Genomic DNA, 14,772 nt, shown 5'->3' with positions numbered 1-14,772 from the left:
TTTTATGTTAAGTGGAAATATTAATGGAATCCCCTAGAAAACACTGTGACAGTATTAGAGCAAATACCGCCTCCATATTTCTCTTTATTGGATTCAAAATTCTGAAACCATCTTTTCAGAAATTCAGCTGTAAATATGTAAAAATCTCTCTCATTCACTTGGCTTTTCAAACTCGTAATGATAATGTAAAGCTCTGTAATTCCATCAGACACAGCAAAGACAGAAGTAGTCTTTACTTCATTTTGACTGACTTCTTTAAAATGCCTAGAATCATATATTATTGAAGATCAAGTGGATGAGAGATAGAATCTTCGGAGATATTAAGATTTCTCTTAGGGCAGTTTCATTAAACACTAGAATGATTTAGTTTTCTACATTTTGGCGTATATTTAATTTTTATGTCAGTTATATTGTTCTCCATTTACTCCTCTTTTTTTACTATTTCACAATATCCTGAGGGGTTTGCATATCTAATTTTTTCTTTTCATTGTAGCTTCTAGTGATTGCCTTTACCTCTAACAAATTTTGTCATGTATAATAATGACTTCATCAGTCTGCTTTATTTTTTTTATCACCTCTCAGGTTGCATGGCGTGTTGTTTATCAACCAGGAAACCATTCTCCTTTAATATAGTGAGAGCTGACAGGTGGTCAAGCAAAAATGATTTTACGTGTGTCTGCTGTTAAAAACCTTCAGATAAAACCTATGTTAACATTCTGTTATGCCAACTCTGCAATTTCAGTTTGTTTTGTGATTGCTGCTGTTGCCAGAATTTGAAGTCAGTGATCTGAACTGGCAGGGGGGGGATCTTGCTGTTATGATAGTCTGAGTCTTACTAATCTTCTAATCCTTTCACTCCCCTTTTCTTTACATATTCAAATTCCTCTCAGTATGGTCAGCACTGTTACTTCACTTCGAGGTTTTCAGGACTCTCTGCCTGAGAGACCTGAGTCTATTCTCATCCCATCTTCAGAAATGTTAAACCTGATAAACTTGATATGTGCTTTATACCTAGAGCAGTACATTTTATGAGACCAAGCTTCCTCATATGGATTGGCAGACTCATCACTTCTGTCACTGATATATTTTCTTCAGTTTCTTTCATGTAAAAAGCCTGCAAAGCATTACAGCTTGAGATGCTTGAATCTTATTAAGGAATGGGATGAAATTGGTACAGGCACAAAAGGATTGAAACTGGTGATCTGGAGGAAAAAGATGAATGTGTGTGAGAGAGGGAGTTTGGTGAACTTTGTGACTTTAAACTTCAAACACCACCCTCTCAAGAAATCAACTCAATTGTTTTTTAATGAGTTGTCAAACCTCCCAACACTGCAACGTCCTTCCTTGTATTTTGAGTCTTTTCCTTCCACTCCCACATATACTCTGTGTCTGTCTTTGTCTTTTCTGTCCAGCCTTGAAGGTTTCCTTGCTGCATTTAGTTAAGGATTTTGCTATCCCATCTGAATGTGTGCTGTAAGCAACAATTTGGATTCGCTCTTTGCCAATCGTTACTGCCAAAAAAAAAGTCCCTGAAAAACAAAAGCCAAGATAATATGTTTTCTCTCTCACTCATATCTAGCGTGTTGCCAGGGACTTTTGGGGGTTATTCATGGTCTGTTTGTTTGAATTTTTTTCTCATTTTTAGGAGTCCGGAATGGAAAAACCCGCACTAGGTCACCCAATCCATTCCTGTGCTAATGCTGAGTGTTCTTACAGAATATTTATACGAATCTGGCTAATTTTATCTCTATGTGCCCATCTTCCTTAGAAGGAAGGTATCTAGCTGAACAAAAATCTCAGTAATTAACTTACCTATCTGTTCCTGGTAGCTTAAACCAAAATCTGTTCTGTTATACCTGAAGTCAAGTGAAAGTAGATATGGTTTAGTCTCGGGGAATGAACTAACTGCAACCCTTTGCCATATTTAGATCTGTTTTTCCTGTATGATCTTCCTGTGGCAGCGATTCAATTTTGTTTCCTTGTGCAAACCTAGTTACATTATGTAGTGTTAGTAGTTTACAAAGCCCATCAAATAAAAGAAGCATAGACATAGCATTGTTTGTATTGAAGGAACTGTTATAAAAAACCGGTTATTTTGAGCATTGTATTTCTTTTTATTGTAGTCCTAGCTTGACAATTACGTTTTTTCTTAAAGTTTTTTTCTTGTTTTATATGAGGAAAATAAAAGATTAGTAAGGAAATACTAAGTTACAAAACAAATATTGCTTCTTTGACAACAAAAGAACCCAAAAATATTTGATGCTGTATACAAGGGTTTTCTAAATCAAACTTGTGGTTTAATTTTTTCCAACTGATTCGCTGCACACCTTCATGTAGGTGTGACATAAAACATTTCAAGCATTGCTGCAATTTAAAAGCTGCCTTGTTGGGTTGGTGCTGTCTTTTGCCAGTGTTCCTTCATTTAATTATTTACTCTATCAGTCAGTTAATTCCTGTGTGGTATCAGATGAACTGTGTTTCCTGTGCTCTTCTGTGCCTGTGAAAAGCTTCCAGAGGATCTGTGCAAAAGGAGCTGGCAGAGCTGGCAGGCAGACTCTGTCACTGTCATTGTCCAAAATTCTGCGGCACAGAAACCTGCTTGTGATTTTTACTTCTAGCACACACTGAATTATTTGGATGTTTCCTGACTGCTACTTCTGCTCAGAGGTTTCCCAGCTTGTCCATGCTGAGCTAAACTAGAATAACCTTTGTGGCTCTTGGGGAGCTTTACAAGTGGCTTGAAATCGTAGTTTGTAAGAATGTAGTGCAAAGAATGCTCAGTTAATGGTTCCCAAAGCAGCAGTTCTTTCTCATCCTTCTGACTGTTAGGCTGAAATTTGGGTATATTATGGTAGGACAGGAATCATTGCCCTCACTGAAGGAGGGATTTTCCCAAAGCTGTTCCAGTAAGCAGAGAGCTACATTTCCAGAGGACAAAAAGCAGGTGTCTACTAGTGTCAAGCCCCAGGTGTACTGTGGAGCTAGCATAGAAATTTTGCAGTAAGTTTAAATTATACTTGCAGCAACATTTAAAATTTATGTTGTAAATACTGTGTTAAAAACTAATTAGCTATGACCTGTAAGCAGTTAATGATATATGGATATTTTCTTCTTTTTCCATATATATAGGAATTCCAGAAATCTCTTGGTGCCAAACATTCTGTGTATGATACCACAAATAGGACTGGACGTTCCTTGAAAGAGAAAACCACCTTGGCTGATGACAATTTGAAACTTGATGACATGCTGAGTGAACTAAGAGATAAATGGGATACAATTTGTGGAAAGTCAGTGGAAAGGTAAATGAAACTCAGCTAATTATTCATCAAATAAGAAAAAGGCTTCTTTTTTGGACTTTGTTGTGTAAAAGTAGAATCAGAGTGGCTAGCTTGTTTAATAGTTAAGAATGCCAAAGCAGTAAAATACTGCAAATGCATACTTTGCTAATGGTATTGTAGAAGAGCAGGGGAGGAAGTGGAAGGAAGAGCCCTTTAAAAAGGGAAACTTGATTTGAAGTTCTCTGGAGGTACTGGTCAACACGAGCTGAACATGATCCAGTGTGTGCCCGGGTGGCCAAGAAGGTCAATGTCATCCTGGCCTGTGTCAGCAATAGAGTGGTCAGCAGGACCAGGGCAGGGATTGTCCCCCTGGACTTGCCACTGGAGAGACCACGCCTCAAATCCTGTGTGCAGTTCTGGGCCCCTCACTGTGAGAAGGACATTGAGGGGCTGGAGCCAGTCCAGGGAATGGCAGTGGAGCTGGTGAAGGGTCTGGAGCACAAGTGCTGTGAGGAATGGCTTAGGGAGCTGGGTTTGTTTAGCCTGGTAAAAAGGAGGCTCAGGGGATACTTTATTGCTCTCTACAAGTGCCTGAAAGGACGCTCTAGCCAGGTAAGATGGGTCTCTCTTCTCCCAGGCAGCAAATGACAGCAGGAGAGAAAACTGCCTCAAATTGCACCAAGAGGGGTTTAGATTGGATTTCAGGAAAAACTTCTTCTCTGAAAGGGTTGTGGAGCAGAGAAACAGACTGCCCAAGGAAGTAGTTGAATCACCATCCCTGGAATTGTTCAAAAGGCATGTGGAGGTAGCACCTGGGGACATGATGTAGTGGTGCTGGGATAATGGTTGGACTCAATGATCTCACCAGTCTTTTCCAACCATAACACTTCCACGATTGTATTATTTTATGCTGAAAATATTTTCCTGAAGTATGTAAATGATTATTTTATCTTTGTGTGGTTGTTGGGCTTTTTTTCCCCTCTCAGACAAAATAAACTGGAGGAAGCCCTGCTATTTTCAGGACAGTTTACTGATGCTCTGCAAGCTCTCATTGACTGGTTATACAAAATTGAACCTCAACTAGCAGAAGACCAACCAGTACATGGAGACATCGATTTAGTAATGAACCTGATTGACAACCACAAGGTATTTCCAAAAATACTGGTTTTTAATTACTGGACTGCTCAAAAATGTAGCATTTTAATAATATCTTTATCTTTCTCTATTCTGTAATTTTTAGAAATATGAAATAGTTTTGTAACACAAATGTAGTAAACAGTAGAGAATGCTGTAGAACTTACATGAAAGAGGACAACTCTTAGTGACTCCTTAATACCAGTTAGCACTGAGGTACTCTATTTTATTGTGCTGCCCTTTGTATTTGTTAATATCATGTCATAAATCACAAATATGCATTTGCAAATGTATGTCTAGGGGCAAGAAATGGCAAAAATTATTTTACTGGAAAACTCTGGGGCAGACAGCTCTTTTTCAGTCCATCTGCTACCTAAATGTCCTGTGCCCTTATCATGACTACAGCAGCCTTTCAGACCTGTGGGGCTGCTGTATATTTATTGAGAAAAACAATTACAGTGCTAAAGTTTATGCGTAGATTTCAACTAGACCATGGCCCAGGGAGCTTGTGTTGGAAACCTGCAGTATTATGTTACTGAAGTGGTTTTGGATGTGGGAACGAGTAGGAGATATTGGACTCTGCCTCTGAATCCCAGTTTTGCAGTTCCATATGTCAGAAGAAATGGCTGCTGAAGTTACTTGTGTTGAAAAGGTGACACATAGGCAGAGCTCTGCAGCCTGGAAAGATTAGGAGGTGAAGGTCCCTCTGTTCATCCACCTGTCACTTTCAGTATCTCATCCCCACTGCTGAGGAGATTTTGGGCCTCAAAAAAAAAAGAGTTTGGAAACATGGGTTGTCTTTAAAAATTAGCCCGCACAATGCTTCAGTTGCTTCTGAAATCCCTCTGTCCATCACAAGTAGGTCGCAGTTAGTGGCACAGCACACTGCAATTATGTTCTTTTAACAGCTTCTTTTAAGTAACTGGAGCTTGTTCAATCTACTACAAAGTAGTAGATTTTGCAGTAGTAGATTTTTGTTTGTGGGAACAAACTCCCCCGTGAATATATGAATAAGCAGCAAGATCCACAACCTTACAGTTTGACCCCCAGGAGGGGATTTATTTCTGTTTGGATGATTTTAAACCCTCTCCTTGAGTTTTAGCTTTTATCTGATCTTTTCCTGCCACAGCAATCTTATGTGTTAATCTGTGTCAGATCAGTTGCTTTGATAAAGAATGGAAAACCAGCAGTGGTAAGGAGACTGGATTTCCCATGCATTGCACCAGAATGGATTTCTGGGATCTGCCTGACATTTTCCTACCATATTCCAGTTCTATTATATTGGAAGAGAGTGTTAATATCTTCCTGTGGAATATAATAAATAGAACTTAGGTGTTTTGCACCACTTAAATGGAGTTACTCTTGACAGAAATAAATGTGTATTTTCATTTCTTTTCATAACCAGAAGTTTTTTCTTGTTTTTTACATAAGCATGTCTTAATGAGTTAAACATTTCAAATATATTTCATGGTGTCTAGGTTTTCCAGAAAGAGCTGGGAAAAAGAACAAGCAGCGTGCAGGCTCTGAAGCGCTCTGCAAGGGAGCTGATAGAAGGCAGTCGTGATGACTCTTCCTGGGTCAAAGTCCAAATGCAGGAGCTGAGCACTCGCTGGGAGACAGTTTGTGCCCTGTCAGTGTCCAAGCAAACACGACTGGAACAGGCTCTTCGGCAGGTAGAGGAATAATAATGTTGCTACATGTGCTGTATGAGAAGAAGTGAAAAATATCTTGCAGTTTAGTTGCCAAAAATTAAATTTCATTTTCACTTGATGTCATTCCCTCTCATTTCATTTCAAAATTCTCATTTACGTGCTAATGCATTGCTTACCTTGTTTATCCTTTTACCACAGCACATAAATAGTGCCTCTTAGCATTTATTATTCCTGTTATTATTAGTCTCTGCCACAAATGCAAAACAAATGTTTCGAAGACCTTACCATCTAAGGAAATCACTGAAGTTACAGTCAAATATGAAGGATGATAAAGAACTATGCCCCATTCACAAAAAGCAGGAGGTTGCAATCATATTTATGCTTTTTTGTGCCTTATTGGAAAGAAGTAAATTTGTGTACTGAAAAACTTCGTTACATTGGCACAATTAAAATGCATGGTGAGGTACTTCAGAGAAAAAAAAAAGAGTTGTGCTGAGTGCAGTCATGACCTAGAACAGTCTATGTATGTCAGCACTATGTGGTCCCAATCCAAATAAATAGGTTTATCTGTGTTGTTTCCAAACCAGAGATAATATGGATGTACAGCTCTCTGAAGATATAGTAGCTTGGACTGGTGCTAGGATGGGGCTCTGCAGTAGCAATGTATCCACTATGTACAATATTCCTGCTCTGCTTTGCTCAGCAGACACAATCCTGAACTTACCTCTAACAATAATTGTGATTGAATGCGGCTGTATTTGGGTGAATGGCTGATTCACCCAAAAGTGAATCTTTTTTGTTTTCTCTAGACACAAGAATCACTCTCCAACAGGCTATCAATTCGTTTTGCTTTACTGGTGCTTTAGGCTGTGCAGACAATAGTTTTCCTCTCTCCAGCTGGTCCCTGAAAGCACCTCCTGTGTAATTTGTCAGTGTAAAGGCATGACATTCTCAACTGAGCTGCAAATACAATATAAATCAGATGGCTAAAAGCATGAACAGGCTTTTAGGCTTCCTATAGTTTTTTCTGGGAAGCATGAGCTGTTTTTAAGTTATGAAAATGTAGTGCTGTATGTCATTGACTTTTTAATGGAAAGATAATGTGCTGGTACTGCTGGATGATTAATGATTCCAAATGTGGGCTTAATCTCCCTGTGTAAGCTGCAGTGTGTCTGTCAGGTCATCTCATGAGTGACCATGACTTCTTGTATCTTAACAGGCAGAAGAATTCCACTCAGTTGTCCATGTCCTTTTGGAGTGGCTGGCCGAGGCAGAGCAGGCTCTTCGTTTCCACGGCATCCTTCCAGACGATGAAGAGGCCTTGAGAACACTGATAGAGCAGCACAAGGTAAGCAAGAACATGCAGAGGATCCTCTTCATTCTAATGGCTCTCATAGGTGGTAAAATAGAGGAAAGGAGGCAGAGTCTATCCCAGATAGTTCTATCCAGCATCCAGTGTTAGAGCAATTCTTTCCGCAGAGAAGCTAGAAATTTAATGTAGTTAAGAGTTTGATGTCTCGACTGGTGTTGGGCTGTTGTTTGAGTCATCTTGGCTTATTAAAGAAAAAACGGGCCTTGAGAAAGTTGCTATAAAGATTTAGAGACAGATGCAAGTCCCTCTGTGGAGTACACCACGCCTGTAATTGCCACACAGACTGGTACAGTAGCACAAGTGTATCTGTCTCCTTAGCACCATGGACCTAAATAGACTTTTCTTGCAAGGTCATTTGAAAATGTCAGCAGAATGATGTTATCATCCATGAACTTTTTGTCATGGTGAAGCAGCATGCTGCCATACTTCACGTGCATTGGCAGCTGTAGTAGCTGCATGCATTGGCAGCTGTAGTATTGCAGTGGCATAGGCACTGCAGGTAGTAGTTCATAGGCCATCAAACTAACTTTGCAGTAATGAAATGGGAAATTGGCTAAGTAAGGATCATAGAGGTCAAATGTTCACTGTCCAAACAGGAGGCTACAAACGTGCACAGGGCAGCCTACACAAAATCGTACCAAGGGTGTAGTGCCCACAGTGTTATGGAACAAGTTATAAGTCCTGGATATGTTCATCATTGCTCTGAAGAAAATTAAAGCAAAATTTATAGAATGGAGGTTGGAAAAGCATCCTGTTTAAATTGAGATTGGTAATATTATTATGCAGAGGAGTACATGCAAGATAGGACTATGAAATGGTTCTTAACTGAGGGATTTCCAATGTACTTAAAATGCAATGTTTTGAAAAAGTTTTCAGTTTTAGTTTAGGGCTCTGGAAACTGAATGCTAGTCCTAAGCTGGCAAATGTATGTATACATCAAATGTATATATACATCAGTGTGTGCTGATGTAGCAACCTCACAGTGTGTTGACTAATGCTGGCAGCAGCAACTTAATGTCTCTGTTCAGTAAAATGTCTTTTAGCTGCCTTTCCTCCACATGTACTTCACCAGTTCCCTTTTATTTGATTTTTTTAATCTTTTGACTACAGAGAAGAGAGCTGAGAGAAATCTTAGGTCCACTGAAATAATTAAAAAATAGAATTTTAAATGTCTTCCTCCACACTGTAGATGGATTAGCAACATGTTTCTGTACGAATTTTAAAATTTGTGCTGCCAAAGCTGAAGCATAACTTGGAACCTCAAAGCAGTTTGTCTTTGAGAAACCCTGTCCAGCTGGGAAGGATGATAGCTAGCACAACACAATCAATCTTAGTGTTAGATGTGGCCATACTGTACTTAAACTTTTTAGTAGGTTTTAGAATGTCTTCTCCCAACCACATTTTCCTCACAAAGGGCAAGCAATAGAAAGAGAAATTTTCAAGCTAAGAAAGATTATGGTACTACAATTTTACCACTCACAATCTTTCTCAATAGGTTATCTCTCCTTTTAAGCTTATAACATTAGCTTTCAAGAAAACAAAAAGAAAATAAAGGAAGAATACATACATATTACTTTTAAACACCATGTATGCATTATAATGCTGCATACTATAATAAAAACATATGACTGAAATTATTAGATAAATATGAAATGTATTATCCTTTTGCCACTGTGATTTTTGTAAAATAGTTTTATTGCATTTGTATTGAACTACATGTAGAAATGTTTTCTTCAGGACAGTATTTTATCCAAATGGTACTGAGAGCTCTAGTGGGTTAATGCACTGCATTGCTCAGTGAAAAGCCTCCCATTTCCTCTTTTGAAAATGTGTCTGTGTCACTGGTTTGACACAGAGTTCAATAAAATTAGGGAGAGTTTAATACACTGTGAGTTGTGTGTCATAGATTTAGTTCTTGAAATACTGTAGTACAGCTGAGCAGGAGAACACAATGGGGGTTTTTTGCCCATTTTCCACCTGCCTCTGGCTTGTTTTGGTAATCTCTCATTATAATCCAATTCAGCTTTTCCAAAAGCATGTTGAACTGAAATACTGTAAGGATGCATGTGTTTTTGTGAGAGAGGGTTTGCTATTACAATTTGGGTCTTAAACTCTGGCAATAATTAAAGCTTAAATCAAACTCAATTAGCAACAAATACGTTTAAATATAGAGCCTACATATTCCAGGCTTCTAGAACAAGGTAGAAGAGATTATATTTTCACTTTATTTCATAATAACTTCATACTTACTTTGTAAAGGCACAGGATAATGGCATTATGAGCTGTTGAAGAACCTGTTTTTACAATGTTTTGTTGATTTTGAATTGTCTAGTACCTGACTTGGCTCATCTGTAATTTCATCTTTAATCCAAAACAAATGGTGTTATGGCCAGAGAGAGGAAGAGTTAAGCTTTCAGAGACATGTTTCCATTTTGTAGTCTAATTAAAGATGTTAAAGTATAAAAAAATTTCCACTAAGCACTGAGAGATATTAGCAGTTCTAGTTAAGGATGCTCATAAAGACACACAGACTTGCGTAACATTTAGGCAGAAAAGTAAAACCATTGTAGTAGCAATGTTTAACAAAACTAAAAGGGAAAGGGAAAAAAAGGGAAAAGAAAAAAAAGAGAAAGAAATGAAAGCTATAGAAAGGATGGGAAAGTCCTCCTTTCAGTTGCTTTTTCTTATTGGTTTTTCTCCCCCACATCCATTTCTAGTCCTGCTATCATTGGCATACCAATAACTATGAGCTTGGATGCCTAAAGCTGTAAACATCCTTCTGCTTTTACGAGATTTTTTCCACATGCTGTGTCTCTCCCCCTCAGCTGCTGAGTTGTCACATTTGTGTTAGTTTAGTAGAGCTGCTCCTGAACTCTGTCATCTTTTCTGAGCATGCAATTGTAGTTGGACATTTCCAGCCTCTGCTAGGAGCTTGATAGTTTATTATGAAGAATTACTGTAAATGACAAACCAAGTCATTGAAATGTTGCCAATAGTGATTCTAACCATCATATAGCTGGTTTACAGCACTTCTAAATGCTGTGATTTTCCTTTGTTTTTTTATTAAGGGCATGCATCTTCCAAGGATTTAGATTGTGGTGGGCTTTTAAGGAGCAGCAAGCTGGGATAAGGTTTTAGAGCTTTGTTTAGTACTTTATGTGGAATAGGCTTTTTAAACAGTTTAAGCTTTTCTCATACAAGTGAAACTTTCCTCTTGCAATTTGAATCTGCTTGAGCAGTTAAGAGGCTCATGACCTTCCAGATTATGCACTCAGATTTCTCTTGCAAATTTTATCAGCATCTAATTAAAATGATTACCTCTGTTTTAGGAATTTATGAAGAAACTGGAAGAGAAAAAGGCAGAACTGAATAAAGCAACAGGTATGGGAGAAGCTATTCTGGCTATCTGCCACCCAGACTCCATCACCACCATTAAGCACTGGATAACAATCATCAGAGCCAGGTTTGAAGAGGTCAGTATATATTGAACCATCTTCGTTGCAGCAGTCCATCTTTGATTAGAACACAGCTGACAGCTAACATGGTAGTTACACTGTGAGGAAATGATCCAGCTGTTGAGAACTAAACATTTAAAATACCCATGGTGATGGATGTGAATACTGTGCTTCCCTAGGCTTTCTTTCAAAACTTACAGGGCTTTAAGAGCTAAAGCAGATGGTCAAGCTCCTTTGTTTGTATGTATTAAAGGAAATACTGTCTGACACTTCCCAAATGAGGAAAACCAATAGTTTCTAGGAGGAAATTGAAAAGTTACAAAGGAAAGAAAATACAAGGGCAAATGTGAAGGACTTTCTGATTATATTAGAGAGGATTTCAGTCCAACATATTCTTAATCTAGAAGATACCTAAATTATTTAAGTGGCTACAGGTGGGTTGTACCCTCAGCTGTTAAGGTAATATTTTCTGTTTTATATTAAACTTAAAGAAGAACAAAATACTGGTGACAGCAAAGTGTGGCTTCAGGAGGAAAAGTGACACCAAATCCTATGTGATTCACTAACTCACACATACAGTTAAAATTCTTATATGTTGCCTGAATGTGCTAGTTATTGTGTTTAGCAGCACCTAATCCTGAATATCTGTGGAAGAAATGTGTTGGAGTAGGAATTCTAGTTACCTAGCTACTGTTAGTGATCAGCCACTACATTTAACACCTTTGATACACAAACATGAGTAGGCCTAAGAAGTAGCTCTTGGTTTACAGTTAGCAGAGCAATTTTAAATACATTGTGAAGAGTTTCAGATGTGCACATACTCATGTATTGGTTCCTTTGTCAAGGTCTTAGCATGGGCTAAACAACATCAACAGAGACTGGCAGGAGCTCTGGCTGGACTCATTGCTAACCAGGAGCTGCTGGAAGCCTTGCTGTCCTGGTTGCAGTGGGCAGAGACTACACTAACTGAAAAAGACAAAGAGGTCATCCCCCAGGAGATCGAGGAAGTGAAAGCGCTTATAGCTGAACATCAGGTGAGGATCGGTGGGTGACATGTGTCACTCACACGGGGTTCACATCTCAGCTACGCTGCGTGATCAAGTGCGAATCTCCTTTGCTGTTTGTTCTTATAATAATTGAATACAAGCAAGGATAGTATTAGCAATAAAAGAAAACCCACATGAAGTGTATGATAGTGCTGCTACCTTAGATCTAGTGCTGCAGTGTGGCTTTACTGATTAAATATCAAAAATAGGTTTATGAAGTGCGAGAGGGAGCTGCTGGTGTAGCGAATGCTCATAGATTTACCCCAGCTTAAACACCAGAGCTGTCTCCCTTCTGTGAACTGCAGTCTGAACAGCAGGATCTTGGAGGCAAGATTCTGTTCTATTTACCTCACCAGATACAGTTAAAAAAGGAGTTTGACAGATTGATTTTTAGATTTAGCCTTCTTTTATTGGCCAGGCCATAGTGATCTTAAAAGCTTATTCTGCTGATTTTTCTTATCTACAAAACATTTATCTGTGTTTTTATTGTGAGGCTGGCATTCTAAGTGTCTTTCTGTGGGTTTCTTTTTAACTTTGGTGTTTTGCTATTGTGTATGTTTTTCATTCCTCTGGTAACTTTTGTGTATTGTTAATTAAGATCCCCTCTATCTGATTGCAGACATTCATGGAAGAAATGACCAGAAAACAGCCTGATGTGGATAAAGTTACAAAGACCTATAAAAGGAAAGCACTTGAACCCTCTCCAGTACAATCTCATATTCCTGTCCTTGATAAGGGGAGAGCAGGAAGTAAGTAACAGCATATTTTGGGGTGTGTCACACGTACCATTGCTCTACCTAAAGTTTACAGATTGCTAATAATCTAATAGGTTTGATTAACTGCTGGTGAAAGGGGGTAAAATTCTCTTGGCTGACTTTTCTAATTATCTCTCATTTTTTATAAATTGTGAGGAAATTTCTCAGACCAGACATGTATTTTTACATTTTGTCCTAATCTTCATGAATAGCTATTTTTAAAGTGTGCAGCCTTTCCTGTGCCCTTCCAAGAGCAAGTACATGCTGACTCTTTGCAAATCTTCCATTATCTGAAAGTGCAGACAACTTCACAGAGAGATGTAGAGACAAAATTGTACTCTTACTGTCTATAAAATTATATTAATCCAGTTAGAAGTGTATTCAGTGAAGTTGAATGGAAAGTGAATCATCAAGTGAGGAAATTGCATTTTGTATTTTTAGATATACTTACCCATTGTATTTTATACTTACCCATACATGGAACCTGCTTCTAAAATGAGGTTGTTTACTTTGCAACTCAGAGATTTATGAAGATGTAAACTGCAGCTTGACTAGTGGAGCCCTCACTAGCTGCTTCTGGCTAGATAAAAGAGGCTGTAACCACCATTGGGTTGTTCCCCAGCAATGGTAAAAAAAAGAAGAAAAATCCCACTACATGGAATCATCCTGGGGTATGACCTCCTTATTTGGGACAGGAAGGAATAATTTTAGGAAGGTCAAGTGCATTTCATGTGAAGATTTGTTTTGTTTGAACTGGGTGAGCCCTATGCCTTTTATCATGTTTTAACAGGAAAGCGTTCCCCAACACCAGGCATTTATCCCTCAGCAGCCCAGGCACAAATTGAAACCAAGAATCCACGGGTAAACCTTTTAGTCAGCAAATGGCAGCAAGTTTGGCTTCTGGCATTGGAAAGAAGAAGAAAACTTAACGATGCTTTGGACAGACTTGAAGAGGTCAGAAAAGCACTGTACAGAGCGTACATACTTTTTGCATAATTTTCTTTACCCTGGATTAAATTCCAATACTGTGAACAACTTCCATATTTGTTATATTATACTGTATGACACAGCTAACTGAAAACACTGTGATACATGTGCTTTAATGTGCTTTAAAAGCTGTCATCGTCATTTTAAATGAGGAGAGCTGAGATATTTAAATGCTTGCATAGGTCCTCAAAAAATCAATTATTCAACAAAACGCAGATGGTATCTATGTCATTGGTGTTCTTGATTCATGGATTTCAGCTGAATAAAGTTCTTTCTGTTTTTTATTAAGCTGAGAGAATTTGCCAACTTTGATTTTGATATTTGGAGGAAAAAATACATGCGATGGATGAACCATAAGAAGTCTCGAGTGATGGACTTCTTTAGGAGGATTGATAAAGATCAGGATGGAAAGATTACAAGACAGGAATTCATTGATGGAATTCTTTCTTCAAGTAAGTTTTAAAATTAATGTAATGTTGAACTTGGAACAAGCATCTCATGAAATCTTACTGTCTAGATAGTGTGACCTGTGCATTTTATTGTGTTAGAAGGTCACATATTTCCTTTTTGAATTTATTCATTATTATTACTTCGTAATTATTTTACTTGAGAATATTTCTAGATTCTAGAAATTCTTTCTAGTTTTTTACATTGTGAATCAGGTTACAAATGCCACATTTATATTATTGCCTAATTAGTAGTTTGCTGGTTTATTGAACTCAGATTGTCATTCCTATAGTACACTAGCTACTTCAACAATTACTTTTTGATTGATTACTCATAATAGTAAAAAGTACCTTATGTACCCTATAGATGATTTTCAAAATCAGTTCATAGGATCAGATGATTTTTATTAAAGAACTTACACATAGAATAGTTTCATTTATAGAAGGAAACTGTAATTTTTGAAACCAGTGTTTCCATGAGCCATGACAATATTCATATACCTATATAGTAAGGTTTAAAATGCCAAGCAGTCAAACTACAAAGGAATTTTCCTAGCTTTCCTGGTGGATCGATATTCCTTAGTTATGGTGGTAATGTAAGTCTTCCACATCATATATGTAATCATATTTCCTTCTAGGAACTGACT

General features: G+C 38.0%; 1 protein-coding gene across 10 annotated transcripts in view; it reads left to right on the top strand.

Annotated features, from left to right (window-relative positions):
• Positions 1-14,772, top strand: part of DST (dystonin) — a 273,488-nt gene that overhangs the window by 245,341 nt on the left and 13,375 nt on the right. For all 10 annotated transcript variants that reach the window (XM_041477345.1, XM_041477347.1, XM_041477354.1 and 7 more), the window contains 9 exons: positions 3,130-3,299; positions 4,265-4,424; positions 5,891-6,085; positions 7,284-7,412; positions 10,766-10,909; positions 11,737-11,925; positions 12,557-12,686; positions 13,483-13,646; positions 13,969-14,131. In XM_041477345.1, the coding sequence (XP_041333279.1) occupies positions 3,130-3,299; positions 4,265-4,424; positions 5,891-6,085; positions 7,284-7,412; positions 10,766-10,909; positions 11,737-11,925; positions 12,557-12,686; positions 13,483-13,646; positions 13,969-14,131 (1,444 nt within the window). The remainder of the gene's footprint in view (positions 1-3,129; positions 3,300-4,264; positions 4,425-5,890; positions 6,086-7,283; positions 7,413-10,765; positions 10,910-11,736; positions 11,926-12,556; positions 12,687-13,482; positions 13,647-13,968; positions 14,132-14,772) is intronic.

Source organism: Pyrgilauda ruficollis, unplaced genomic scaffold (assembly GCF_017590135.1).
Source record: "Pyrgilauda ruficollis isolate IOZ18807 unplaced genomic scaffold, ASM1759013v1 scaffold40, whole genome shotgun sequence".
In the NCBI taxonomy this organism is placed as follows: Eukaryota; Metazoa; Chordata; class Aves; order Passeriformes; family Passeridae; genus Pyrgilauda; species Pyrgilauda ruficollis.
The sequence above is the reverse complement of the archived record's forward strand: the minus strand, read 5'-3'. Positions and strand labels throughout refer to the sequence as shown.